General features: G+C 38.8%; 1 protein-coding gene across 8 annotated transcripts in view; it reads left to right on the top strand.

Annotated features, from left to right (window-relative positions):
- GRIP1 (glutamate receptor interacting protein 1) overlaps positions 1-14974 on the top strand; it is a 341423-nt gene that overhangs the window by 301224 nt on the left and 25225 nt on the right. For all 8 annotated transcript variants that reach the window (XM_074870519.1, XM_074870522.1, XM_074870516.1 and 5 more), the window contains 5 exons: positions 1364-1550; positions 2331-2476; positions 4060-4140; positions 12022-12091; positions 12322-12467. In XM_074870519.1, the coding sequence (XP_074726620.1) occupies positions 1364-1550; positions 2331-2476; positions 4060-4140; positions 12022-12091; positions 12322-12467 (630 nt within the window). The remainder of the gene's footprint in view (positions 1-1363; positions 1551-2330; positions 2477-4059; positions 4141-12021; positions 12092-12321; positions 12468-14974) is intronic.

Below are 14974 nucleotides of genomic sequence, written 5' to 3'. Positions count from 1 at the left end.
TGAGTGAGAATTCACAGTAATTTAGAAAAGTCGTTTTCAGAGTTGAAAGGAGCTTTGCTGGGAGAAAACAGAAATTCATGAGGTTTTTGACAAGTGAAATTTTCGCAACAGAACTGTAATTGCCAACTGTGCTACATTAATCAGATTTTATACTAACTATTTCAGAGCAAAAGTCTAATTCTTATAGCCCCAAAGTGCAGGAGATACTTATAGAACCTCTGGCATGTTTGCACAGCTGTGTTAATATTATCTGTAATATAAAAACAGGAACTAATTTTTTCTCACATCTAAGAAAGAAAAAATCCACAGTTAAACAATCCCTCAGATAAACCATGAACTTTTATCTAATTCTTAGTAGCTACTGCAGACAAAAATGGCTCTTGAAGGAAATTAGAGGTGGAGTGGTAATGGAGTAGATTTATAACATGAAAACATTCAGAATCCTTAGCATTGGAGGATTATCATTACTGGTCCAAATGGGAATTGAAAAACTCTAGCTTTCTGTGTATGACATAATGAAAGGCAGTAGCTTGTCACTGGGGGAATCAGAACAATGATCCAATAGACATTTAGGCAGAGATCAAAGAACTAAAAGTGCAGTCTCCTCCTTTCATAGCTAATTGCATTGAATCTCAGTGTTGTTTTTATCTTGATTTGTTCTGTAATGCAGCCTATTCAGAACATGAGTGAGAATAGAGAGAGGGAGTAAATCAGGAGTACAGAAGTAGCTGCTCGTGTTTCTCACAGAAGGGTCCCCCAGTTCCTTTGAGAGACCCCAAAGAACTTTTTTTCTCACAATCTCTTGGGATATACTGGTTGCTAAAACAGAGGGGCTTGTTCGACTTACACTACCCACTTAGCCTGACAAATTGCTGACTTGTAGTAAACATGTGCAAGAGGAAGTCATCCTTATTTCTTGCAAGCAAGCCTGGGCCACGTGCTTTGTTGCTAACACTGCTTTGCTGTGAGATGTTCAAAAGAGCTCATGGGAGTCAGCCTGAATAGAAGCTGGGCTTGCACTTGCAGTTCCTTTAGCTCCTGTGAAAATTCTGCTCATCCATACCTCAAACCTAATGCAAACAGAATACAAGCATGTTCTGAGATTTTTGGAGTGGGGGTGCCAAACACGTTTCTTTTACTCAGTACAAGAACTATCGTTTTGTATTCTAACATACAACCAAGTGTTTTTGTATTCTCTCATATGTCATAACTGTTTATACATAATTTACAACCTTTAGGCTAAATTGACTTTAAAAGAGATGTTTTGTTGGCTAGGTTTATTGTACAGATCAATTTTCTCTAAGACCAGTGAAATTTCTGCTGTGTATGAATGTCTTTCCTCCTGGTCTGCTCTGTTTTATAGTGTCTTTAGCCTCTAGCACTGTTGGTTTGGCTGGGCAGGTCGTCCACACAGAAACCACAGAAGTCGTGCTGACAGCTGACCCCGTAGTAGGGTTTGGGATACAGCTCCAGGGTAGCGTGTTTGCTACTGAGACCTTGTCTTCTCCACCTCTCATTTCCTATATAGAGTCTGACAGTCCGGCGGAAAGGTGAGGTTCTTGCAGTTGGCTGCTAAGTATGTTTTGATGAGCGTTCCTCAGGGTACTTCAGGCTTGTTGCTTTTGATTTGTGATAAATTGGAGGGTCTTGCTCAATGGAAGTGTGGCAAGTAATAAACTGCCTGTTCTGACAATGGTATTTCATATGCTTGATCAGCTATAAGAAGAATGACAAGCACCAGTGTTTTTATCATCGAACGTTCTCCAGCAGGAGACTGGAAGCTATATTCATGCAAAAGGAAAAAAAAACCCAAAAACCAGAAACATCACTGAAGTCAAAATAGTGATAATTCAGTGTGCCATGGGGGGAGGCCATATCCAGCTCTGTTCAGTTTTGGTACAGAACCAACTCTTAGGGAATGTCACAGATTTGACTTACTAGTGATTTCATTGCAGCATTTCAGTTGCATTTTTATGCTTCTGTATGTCTTTAATCATGGCATGAGAACAATAGTAGCTGCACAGGCGAGTACTACCTGCCGTTGCAGAGCTACACCACCTGTAGCCCCGGGTCAGAGGCAGAGGTGATGTCCATGGGTGGGGTGGAGGCATGAAGGCAGTGCCCCTCTTCCTGGGTCCCATCACCTAGTGAGCACGACCCATGCTGGGAGTGTCTTGGTGCAAAGGGGCAGCAGCAGCTTCTGTCTCCCACAGTGTCTGGGTAAACTGTTGAGCCCCACTTCTCCTTCAAGGTTAGGTTGAATGTGTTTGATATTGCTGGTTCTGGTAACATGGACATCTGATGATTATTTTGTATCATTGTGTACCAAGGTGTGGGGTGCTGCAAATAGGAGACAGAATAGTGGCAATAAATGGTATCCCAACGGAAGACAGCACATTTGATGAGGCCAATCAGCTGCTCAGAGACTCCTCCCTCACCAACAAGGTCACTTTGGAAATAGAGTTTGATGTTGCAGGTATGAATGTACTGTTGTTCTGTCTTGCAAGAAAAGTGAAGGAATAAATCCCAAGTACATTGCAAGTGTTAGGCATCCAAGGTGGAGACTTTCTTCTCACATACACACCATTCAATTTTCAAGTGACCTATTTGAAATGTGTGTCTTTTTGTACAGCTTCATGTAGCCCTGCAGCGTGCTTCAGAACACAAATAGAAATGACAAGTCCTGTAGTAAGATCTGGTGAGAGTCCCTCCTCTGAGTTATTTCTGGACATTTTTCTGCCCTGAGATAGAAATATTCTGCTGAGCAGAGGGCAGCTAATGAAATGTTTTACTAGACAGAAAAGTATTATAAAAGCGTGGATAAGCAGAAAACTCTGAAGAGTTTCACTTACGGTATCTCAAACCAACAATCTAAATAAAATAACAGAAACTGAATTAATAAAAGCTAGAAAAATCACTGTTAATGTTGCTGGTGAATCTTTATTATTACTAATGTCTTTCCTTTCTTCTGTAATGTGTTTAAGCATACAGAATACACCTATAAAATCACAAATTGTGTAAATCAAACAAGTATACATTATGTATGTGCACTATATAAATAATAAAAACTTCTAAGACTTATGTGTTCATCTGACAGTAGCTCTTTTGAAATCATGACAGTGTCGGATGTGCTGTATTTTGCATAGTGTGATTATTGTTAATGGTATTATAAATAATGATGTCAAATGCAGGCTAAAGTTTCCTAGAGTAATTCTGTAGCATCTTTTAGTATGTACGCATCTAGTATAATGTTTTTTTAAAAAAGCGCTGAATATAATATGTACATTCATATACATAGGAAATGAAATATTAAAAAATAAGAAAACCAAATATTGAGAAAGTAATTTAAATACACATGAAGTTACATGTATTTCAGTCAGTGGACTTGTTTGTGCTCCTCCCACTTGCTCCATGACAGCAGACTCGTACTCATGGTTAGACTGCTCTGCCACATGTATATGTTTCCATAGCTGTAATTTCAGTTGCTCCTTTTCAGGCCAAGGCCCAAACTTTTGCTAGCAGTGAGGTCAAAAGTCAGGATTCAAATACAGTGCTGCATGTTCAAGTGTTTTTTGCCCCAGTCAGCGTCAGGTGCTTCTCCATCAGTGATTTGATTCCTTTTCTTCCCAGTAGATGTAAAATCCATGGCAATTACCTTAGCAGACAGTTAAAAATGTGTTAGACCTACACCAACAAAGGCCTGAAATCCTTAAGACTTGATCTCCTGTCCTTTTAATTAAAACTTATCTTCCAGCGCTAAAATTTTCATGTGTGCTAACAGAACTTGCGTACGAGCTAAAAACCTGCAGTCTCAGCTGGCTGCCGGCCCGTACAATCTCCATAAATTCAGTTAAACCTTAAAAAAAATTGGATTACTGTGAAATTACCAATAGAGTTATAAATCATACTTTGTATGTCCTACTTCCTTCACTTCAGCACCTGTGTTTCACCCATGGCTTGTAATGCTGATGTGATTTCATCAGCTTACACATATAGTTCCATGCACTTGGAATTGCTGTGCCTTATAAATTATCTAACATTTTAAATATTTTTTTATAGAATCAGTTATACCAAGCAGTGGAACATTTCATGTAAAACTACCAAAGAAGCATAATGTGGAGCTTGGCATCACCATAAGTTGTAAGTGTGAAAGTGCTTATTTTTAAGACCATGTTTCTGGAATAATCTGCAGATAGTAGGTCCTGTAGCTATAGACTCATGTTTATTTTGGTATAAACTTCTTTTTCCTTTTTCTAGAAAGGGATGATTAACAGTGCTCTGTCTCTGAAGAAATACCGTTCTGTAACAGATTTATACTCCTCTTCTAGTAGTTAAAGCCAGAAGTTTGCCAGGCCTAGAGCTTGACCTATTCCTTCATGCATATCACATATTTAACTCCCATTAAAATTATTTTAAAAGAAACAAATAAGTCAACAGAATTAGGCCCATGAAAAAGTATTTTCATATCTGGGAAGTTTAAAGCAAAGTCTGTCATGATCTCTCACAGGCTCTTGGACTGAACCCCACTGAACTCAAGGATTCTCACAGGCATGAGGATCCACATACATGGGGTTATTTTCTGCTTCAGAACCCAGAGTCTGAAGATACCTCCTCTGTCTGTCAAACCAGTGGGCAGACCTAAATGTGCAGGTCCAATAGCAAAATCCCCTTTCACTAGGGATTTCAGAGACTGCTAAAGAAGGTAACAAGGGTCTGCATTAGTCTATTTCTCAAAAAGTATTTGTTACTGTTGTTTGAAATCAAAGTGTTTCTATACTGATTTATTTTGGGAGCAGACAGTAAATGCTGTGTTAGGACTGGCTTCTGAGTAGGTAAACTCCAGAATACTGAGTTCAGCCCTTGATGGAAGGAAGAACAATCCATATCAAAGTTAATGGGCCTGTGTTTAATGTACTTAATGACAGTGCAGAATCTGGTCTCACCAGAATTAACATTCCTTTACAGTTGTGGCCTTTCTTAGACTATTAGTCTTTCTTTGGAATTATTCATGTGTCTTGGGGGAAGGCTGTGCTTTGACTTATATTCTCAAAGCTTTTACCAGCACAGTGGAATAAGGTTAATCAAAAGTACAGCAGGGAACTTAGTGCTAAGAATTACGTCTGAGGAACAAATGAGAGACACTGCAGGCCTGTTTGCTTGCGTTGCACACTTGAATGAGTAATTGTTAGACTCTGTAAGATGTGACGTGATGCTTGAAGCAAAATCATAGGTCTACATTTATTTGTGCAAATGAAAATACTGAGAAATGAGAAAACCTGGAGAGAAGCTGTTCTATTTAAATGTTATTCTTAGGATTGGTAGTGGTTTGTAGGATTATTGTAAAAATACAATCTTCCTAGTAATCTGATTTGTGCTGCTTTTTGGAATTCAGACATCTTGTACTTTTGTTTGTAGGAGTAAACTTTGATGGAAAGCTAATGTTCTTGGGATTGAATATTTAGCACTTCTCTTCCAAACTTTGCATACATTCCTGACTTGGAACTTAATTCCAGAAGTTAATGCTCTATAAAATTAGTGGTTTATATAATCAGAGCAACACCTGGTTGGTCTTAACTCTGCTCTTCTGAGTATACTGCAATATCTTTAATATTTAAAATAAATGATCTGTTATCTATAATAATCCCACTTATTTATAGTATTTAATGCATATGAAATGTGTCTAGGACTAATTATTTATTTGATTTTAAAGGATTTATACTAATAACTGAAAGTTTGTAAAGTTGAATTGCTGCATTTTCATGCTTGCTTTTCAGTGCTTTGCTCTGTTCTACCTAATTAAGTCCTAAATGAGGCAGTGTGATTTGAAGAATATAAGCGTTTTATATTCATTTTGTCAAATTTTTGTCAGGGCACTTTAGCACATTATTGTGGCATTTATTACTGATATTGTCAGCAAGCTATATGATTTCTTTTAAAAATCAAATATTAAGGGAAACTTGGCAGAGTTGGTATGACCAGACTTAAACAGAAGTGATGGAGGAGGACAGGTTTATTTACTTTTGGTCTTGATCTGTTCAAGTGCTACAGACCTGTTTCATCCTCTCTCTTCTCAAGGTCGTGGAGTTAATGGTGAGTGAAAAAGTGCTGTCCCTGTAAAAACATTACAGAGAAACTCCTGTCTTGCTTTCCATATCCCCAGTCTAGTTTGGGATTTGGATGAGAGAGTCAGGAAGTGACCTGACCTGACAGACAAGACAGACATTTTTCATCAGAAGGGAAACGTAAGCCTCACCTCGGGTTGGCTGGTACCTGAACATATACCTATTTTTAAGTCCAAGAGTTCTTCTAAGTCCACTGTTAGGAGGCAGACATCCTGGAAGAAGAATTTATTTCTCTTTCTTTGTGTTGTTTTCCTTGGTAATAAAACACTGAGTGTGCCTGCATGGAGTTACAGCCAGATACTTGAAGGCTTATCTGAGGTGACACACAACACTAAAGACAGTTAAGCTAATTCATGGTCTTTGAAAAACATGGCATGTAATAGGGGATAAGACTAAGTGTCTCTTAGTTTCAGATTTATTAATGCAAGAAAAAAAGAAAAAAAAAATCCCCTTAGATAGCAGAAATCCCTAGAAAGTAAGACAGGAGAAAGTTTCATGCGCATCATTGTTAGTGTTAATCCAGGGTACTGAGTTTTAGATAGTGCACGTCAGTTACCTTGCAGTATACTGTCCTTGCCCATTGCTGCCTTCACACACATACTGGACTTCTATCATCCTTCCCTTATCTCTGCAATATCTGCAATCTTGCTCTCCTTGCCTTAGAGGTAATGGCCTCAAGTTGCGCCAGGAAAGGTTTAGACTAGATATTAGGAAGCATTTCTTTACAGAACGGGTTGTTAGGCGTTGGAATGGGCTGCCCAGGGCAGCGGTGGAGTCCCCATCCCTGGAGGTGTTTAAGAGTAGGGTTGACATAGCGCTGAGGGATATGGTGTAGTTGAGAATGGTCAGTGTGAGGTAAATGGTTGGACTGGAAGGTCTTCAAGGTCTTTTCCAACGTAGACGATTCTGTGATTCTGTCTCATCTTCCCATTAGTAGCTACTTATATTCAATAAAGATCCTATTTTGTAGTTTGCAAATGTGACTATATATTCAATGCTTCAGGTACCATCATTTTCACACGCAGTTACCTGGTTGGAGCAATTAGAATGTCTCAGTTCTTAAAATCACATCATCCAAATAAAGCATGGCACAGCAGTGTCCATGTGTGTGTGATGAATCATTCCCTAGAAGAAGGATGGCTTTCAAGTAGATCTAGTAGTGTTCAAATCTGTTTCAATTTATTTGCCAGTGACATTGATTTTAGACCATGGAATGGAATATAGATTTTTTTTTTACTTTGTTTAAAGACTAATATTTTTTAAATACATTGAATGATATCCAAGAAAATGACTTACAAGTACAGTCTGGTAATTGTAGTTAACAGCTTTTTTTTTTTTTTTCCTTTTTTTTCTTTCTTAAGTAAGATTCTGATATTCTTACTGGTAATGAGCTGCAGCACCTTGTTTCATAAATAATCTCTCTGAAGCTAATGGGACTACTCAAGGAATAAGAAGCTGCAAAGCTGGTAAGAATATCAGGATCTCACCCAAACTACAATCAGTTTTTCTAAGTCATTTTGACTAGCAGCTATACTATAGTCTGGTTTATTGCTTTTGTATTTCATCAGAAACAAGCTTTGTAAATATCTACAGATATTTAGCATTGGCTCTGAGAATTTACTTTCTGAAGCATTTCTGTGTATTTTGGGATTTCAGCTAGCAAACTCAACTTCACTTTGCAATGTTACAAGTAATTATTTTCAAGACAGGGCCTGAAGAATCAGCAGGTTTCGCAGCTGCTCCACACAAACCAATACTTAAGGAACAAAAGATCTACATCAGTCTAATTTTAAAAAGCTCTTTCATCTATTTAATAATCATACTATTTGTAAAGTCTAGTAGCTGTTAACCAGCATTGTGGATAAGTGAACAGACTTTGTGTAAAAAATGTTTTTCCATTCCATAAGCATTTTCCTCTGCTTGTTCAGTTTGTTCAGAGTTTGACCAAACTCCAGAACTTGAAGCCAGGCTGAGACTAGTATGTGAGTTTTGTCTGGCTGGTAGGTGAGATGTCCACCTCAGAATCTGTTTAAGTCACATTGTTTTTTCCTTTGGGTTAGAAGTGAAATAAGAAAGGAGGGTTGTTTGAGGATTTTTTTAACCTGACGGAACAGCTGATCTACAAAACTGACAACACGTCACTGAACGAACTTTGAAGTGGTGGGGGATAGGCAGAGGAAGTGTGCCTTTGCTAGTAGAATTTGGGTAGAGGTCTGGGATGGAGACCTAGGATCATAGAGTAATATAAAGAGAGAGAACAAAGAACTTGCTAAAGATCAGCCTTCCAGCTGCAACACTAATTTTAGTATCTGTACAACTTTATGTACTCTTCAGTCCACTTGTAGTTCATCATACAGACTGTGTAAGGTCGCTACAAAAGCCCAACAGTAGGTAGACTAACAGCTGGACCAGGGAGGAGAAGAGATGAGATCTTCGGTGGACAAGCAGAATGGGATGAGAGAAAATGAGTGGAGAGCCATAACAGGGAGACAGCAGATGAGGGGAGAGGCCAAGGTGTGATCAGGGGTATGGGAAGCTGGGAGTTGAACAAGAAGGCTGGACATGGCTGAGTGGTAAGGTGCTTTGGTTTTAATTGCTTCTTAAAACCAAAAATAATTCTGAAATGAAACATAAAAATGGAGACTTAAAGCTATACAGTGTCACTTCAAACGTGTTAATTCGTGAGGGTATCTTTTTTAATTAAGTGGTCAAATACTACTTTCTCATTGGGACTGTTGCTTCTCTGCTCTCTGGGGAGAAATGAAACAGTGGTGTGTATCAAAGGGGATGGAGGCTGCATAGTGAATGAGATAGAAGACTGCAGAAAGAAAAAAGAGGTGACCTCATGGTCAAGATGGTTTAATACTACCCTGGAGAAATTAGGGGTTTTTTTCCTTTTCTGTGCAATAGAGTTGTACTGAGACGAGTCATTTCATGGGATGGGGAGGGGAAGGGGAGAGAGGGATTTTCCACAGGTGACTGCTTGATTTTCTGTGGAATCCATTGAGATCCTGGGATCACACTTGCAGAAATACTGAGCATCTGCAGCTGTTGCTGAAAATGCCAGTAGTTGTGCTTTGGTCACAGAAGCTATTATATACTACAAACTATTGTGAGAAATAAAGGCATGAATATCTCAAATTGCTTACCAAAAATTGTCTTACTTTGACCTAAATGTTTCCATGTTTCCTTTCCTCATGTGTAAAATCAGGATGATAGTACTCAATCTTCTTGCTGGCGACAGCATCTGTTCGCTAGTGTTTGGGAGGCAATCTTAGGCTGTGGTGATGTGTAGTGCAAAAGTTCAGGAGGAAATTAATGATTTTCTCTCTGCAACACAACTTGAATAGTTTGTAGTATGTCATGAGCATTGAACAAGAATAAAACAAAGTGTGGCATAGCTGCTTATTAAGGGCTTGTCAGCATGGGGGGATTCATTTCACACTGAGCTGTGTTTGCTGCCTACCAAAAGGCTTTCATCCACCAGACACAATTAATAGCCCAGGATAACTGACAGAATACCACTGGTTCACACTTACTCAGTTTGAAACTGTAATAACTTTGTGTGCTATATCATACCCTTTGGATCCACATATGCTCTCTGGCTTCGCACTTTGAGCTGTGCTCTTTCCCCTATTTTGGTTCCTTCTGTCTTCTTTTGGGAACGATAATGGACTGTTTTCTTTAGTACTGGTAATTTTTGTAAAGCAGTTTCATAAAACTATCTCAATACTCAAATCTCAAACTGCAGACATTGTACAGTGAGTGGCATATAACCTCAGAGATTTATAAGGCAACCCAGAGGGTAAAAATGTAGAATTTAAGAAAAAAAGTTCTCCAAAGTAATACTTTAACATTTTAACAAGAATCTAATTGGTGAAACAAACCCAAAGAATTCAAGTAAATCATGGAACTGGTCATATAAGATATAGTTGACCCGTGGCGTGAAAATGTGAGAAGCAAGCTATGAAAATTACACATCTTGCAAAAAGTTAACTGCTGTTCTCTAAATGACAACATAGGTATTTCCTGAAAGCATGCGGTTTTAGACAAGTTTTAAGAATTCTTGAAAGTTATTGTATATCCGTCTTCTGAACTTTGAAGACACTGCATTTGAAATATGACTATTTAGCAGTTGTTAAACAGTTCCTTTGGATATTCAAAGGCTTTCTCAGCCAGAGCAGCCAAGGTTAACAAGATCTGTTAGAATATTGGGTTGAAATGTCATTATTAATACACCTTGTGGTTGCTGTAAGTGAAGATCTGTCCTCTTCCATCAAAGAGAAGAATCATGAGCTGCTAAAGTAATTGACATGAGGATTTTGTAGGTGATCCTCCAATACTGGTAGCTTTTTGAGTGATTGGTCAGATAGGCATTGGAGCCTAATGGAAAAGTACCTCCTGTGAATGAACGGAGAGGTACACAGAAGAGAAATGGCTTGGAGCAGTTGAAGAGCCCTATTTGTGCTAAAACCATTAGTGCTTTCAGAAGAACTGAGAGCCTTATACCATGTGGCAATGTTTTAATATTAGTATAGTCTTTGTTAACAACAGTCCCAAAAGTCATTCTGCCTTCACCACATGGATTACCTCCAGGCCAGAGCAGCTGTAGGTAGTATACTTCCCAATGGCAGAGAGCAGATGCCACACCATTGTCTAAAATTGTGTCTTTCATCACCCTCAAGTTCTGAGCCCACCGGTTACCCTATCAGATGTTCAGTGCAGTCTTCTGTCAGCAGATGGATGAACCCTCCAAAACAATGCATTCGGTGAAGCTGCTCCAAGAAACAGTCTTCTGGAAGCAGTCAGTAATCATAGTCTTCTTCCTCTGGGGTAGTTAACTGCTCTCTGTGAACCAAAAGTCAAGCAAAATTGCTAAGCAAAGTTCCTGGCCAAGGGAAACTTGTCAAATACTTTTGCACAAGTCAGTAACAATTGCAATGCCTGGAATTGTAGAGCAGAGCATACTTTTAACCATGATGGACAGGTAGAAAACTGAAAGTCATGTCAGATACCTCCAAGAAGAGATGAGTTAAGTGTTCAAGGAGAGGACTGGTGGGGATTTTACTAATTTGACCATTGCTGGAATTGCAGGGCTTCTAGTAGGTATCCTCAGTACAAACTGGGGGAAAGTCCACTGTGCTAAGGCCCAGCAGCTGTATAGAGGAGCAAGGTTACTTATCAAAAGAGGCACATGTTTACTTCAGAGGAAGCAGCGAGCCACAGTGAAGCAGCCATCCGTCTGATGTAAGCTACATCCGTGCAGATGTGATGTGTATCAGCCCAATGGTGTGCGTGGCCACTATCCACACCATCTCATTTATTGTGGAAGTAGATGCTTCCTTCTCACCCAGGAAGCATTGTCTTCATACCTCTGCCTTAAGCACTGAATGAGACAGTAGTGGATGTAAAGAATGTGGGCTAGCCCACTCTAGATATTTTGCCAGAGCAGCTCTGTTGGTCAGGGATACAATAAAACATGATTTATGACTGACAGAAATACTCTGGCAAAAGATCAGCATTAGTAGTTGTGCTGAAAGGTTCTACTAACAGAAAGTCTTCCTTATGTGTTGTAGCTACCCAGCATTTTATGATAGATCACTGGAGCTGTACTGTCATATCTTCATATGGTTCAGTCCTGGTCTAACCCAGAATTCAGACATATCAGGTTAAATTCACTTTGCACCAGTCACCTTAATTCTGGCATTTTCTGATTTTTGAGGAGTATGCAGTCTTACTAATATGCTGCTAAACATTGTGTTCATGTACATACAATTTTGGGGAAGGGGAGGAATGATACAGGTGAATGATGTGTTTGAGGTATTGATTTATGGACAGCATTAGCCCATCTGCATATCTAGAAATAAAAACAGATACTTGTATGTATTCTTTATTACAGCTCCATCCAGTAGAAAACCAGGGGACCCTCTGGTTATTTCTGATATCAAGAAAGGAAGTGTTGCTCACAGGTAAGACTTTCAAACTCCTAGTAAAAATCTGTTTCCATGTGTAGCCAGCCAGACTCAAGTTGAACAGAGGGAGCTTGTAAGAGACTGCTTTTACAAATGAATTTTCCAGCATATTAAGAAATAATTGGTTTAGAATATCCATCTCATTTCTATAATAATGTTCATACCTTCTAAGATACCTTACATTAATGTTACTAGAATTTCATGTAAGCTTGTTTGCTTGTTCACAGAACTGGGACACTCGAACTGGGTGATAAGTTGCTTGCAATAGATAACATTCGACTTGACAATTGCTCAATGGAAGATGCTGTCCAGATCCTTCAGCACTGTGAGGACCTTGTAAAGTTAAAGATCCGCAAAGATGAAGATAATTCCGGTATTATCAGTGAGCCTATTGCAGTTTCTTGTGTTTCAGGATTTTTAGAACATAGGGTTATTCTTTTGGATTTAAATTTTAATGAAATGTTTTTTCTAAACATGTCTGATTTATGCTAAATCTAATCAGAAAATGTCACACTAAAAGGAATTCTAATGGTATATAAAGTTTTACATTTTCTCAGTAGCTATATTGCCTGCAGGAGCTGCACTGCAAAATGAGGTCTTCAGTTTTCTAGAAAGACAATTTCCCCTCAGGTGCAACCATATAAGGTTGGTCTTTCTCTTATCAGCATATTGAGGTTTTCTCTGCTTTTAAGATTGGAATCATGGTTAGCAAAGCATGGATCCATAGGCCTCAGTTCTCCAGCGGAGCGGTGAAGTGCATGCTTTATCTGTAAACTTACAAACTTGACTTCAGTATGACTGTTCACACTCATAAAAGGTAACGAGTACTTTACATGCTGTGCTGGATGGCTGAGGGAGGAGCCATGTCTGATCAGTCCAGTAACGGAGCTGCCATCATTTTGGACACCTACATCTATTAATATTCCTGGATCTTCCCCATTATGGATTCCATAAGGGCAGAATTTCTAACTGGAGATAATAAAATGAGTTCTGTTATGCATTCTAGTAGCAAAGGAACTTAGACAATTATAACTGCCATTACTGCTGGGATTTATATTACAGCATTACACAAAAGCATGAACTGTAAATTCACTTGTCTGAAGCTCTATTCAATCTCACAGCAAAAAGGCACAGCCTGCTGCTCTTTATATTTAAAATCAAGTGCAACTGTTGAAACAGTGTTTAGAACTGCACTAGAATGCTCTTTAATTGCTTTTGAAAGCAAACAGAAAGTATCTTCTCTGTATGATCAGTACGAAGCACAGGCGGATGCATTTAGCACCTCGTGCAAATTGGCTTTCAGAAGTAAATTCTGATCCAGCAAAATGAATGGCCGCTGCTCAGCAGGGTATTGTGGTTAGGTCCCCGCAGGTGCTGAGGGACACCTGACCAACAGTTGCTTTGCAAAGCTGTGCAAACCAGGTATGTTATGAAGAGCAAACTGCAACTACACTTGGCAGAACATTGACAGGAAAAATGCCTGTAGAAGGAAGTTTGAGTTTTCTCCAGTACAAGCAGGGGTCTGTCTTTTAAGTGTTCGTGACACCTAGGATCCCTCCTTCACCTTCTTCCCCTCATTTGGAAGACTCCCTCTCATTAATAATTCTGCAGAAGAATTACCAACAGACCATAGAAGAGGGGTGTGAGTTAGAGCCATGTAGAAATAGTAATAACTTCTCCCACACTTTTAAAGACTTGTGGGTTTGTCCTGTGTGTGCCATGTCATCTTCCCTTTCCTCCTCACCTTGTGGACTTAATCTTTTTCTAGGATAACTTCCACTTCCATTGAAGTTGTTACACCATTTTCTGTTGCTGTCACTGAAATATGGATTTCAGTCTCCACCCATGTAAAATAACATCTTTGCTCTCTTTAGTATTGCACTTCATGGTAGCTGGTACAGATTTTAGTCTGAGTGGGATTCTTATTCCATGGTTTTCTTTTACACATTCACACTACTTATTTTACAGTTACATCATATATCAAGATTCTCACACAACTACACTGTCTTATCCTGACATGATTGGTGTAACTGAACAGATTCAAATGTAAATGGACAGCTACTCAGAGACCTACTGAACAAAATTCTCTGTACAAATGGTTCTTGTATCAGGTTGACTAAGTGTCAAAGTGTAATTGAAAGTATTTATAGCAGATCTCAGGTACCCTGAAATCTAAAATGAATAAGTGTCTCCTGAAATGCTAAAGAAAAAATATTAAAAAAATATTTAAAAAATATTTTAAAAAATTTTAAAAATATTAAAAAAAAAACCCAGTGGCAAAGGTGTAGCAAAAAGTGTACCTCAATTAAAATAATTTTTTGTTTATTTACCATTAGTTTATTTATGAAAGTCTGTTTTCTCACAAAGGGAGGAAATGTGCTTCTTAAACTCAACAGAAAAAAATCATGTATAAATTCCCGAAGAAAAGAGAAGCCTGATGCTAATAGATGAGTAGGTGTGGAGCACTCCAAAACAATTTCTAAATCATAGCATGAGATTAAAATTTAAATTTTTTTTAATCGTGGCATACTTCTTTGAGGAGGGGAAGGCAGGCAGCAGAGCTTCCTCCCTAGGTTCTCGTTTCGTTGCTGTCTTTCAAACTCTTTCCTTTTATATTCATTTTTAAGTATTTCTAGCTTCTAGCTCTTCTTTCTGCTTTCTGTTTTTCCTTCTTCTGCTGTCTTTCCAATTCCTCCCTTCTCCAGACAGTTGTATTTGTCTCAGAACAAATCATGCAGGTGAGGCCAGGAACAGGGTAGTACATGTCATGTGTTCCCCCAGACCATGGCTGCCTTTGCCCTTTTCTCTGTATTGATCAGACGTTTCTCTGAAGAGCAAGAGACTAGTGGACAGAGCAGAGGTGTGGCAGCACAGATGGTC

Source organism: Strix uralensis, chromosome 5 (assembly GCF_047716275.1).
Source record: "Strix uralensis isolate ZFMK-TIS-50842 chromosome 5, bStrUra1, whole genome shotgun sequence".
In the NCBI taxonomy this organism is placed as follows: Eukaryota; Metazoa; Chordata; class Aves; order Strigiformes; family Strigidae; genus Strix; species Strix uralensis.
This window is presented reverse-complemented; position numbering and strand designations above follow the sequence as displayed.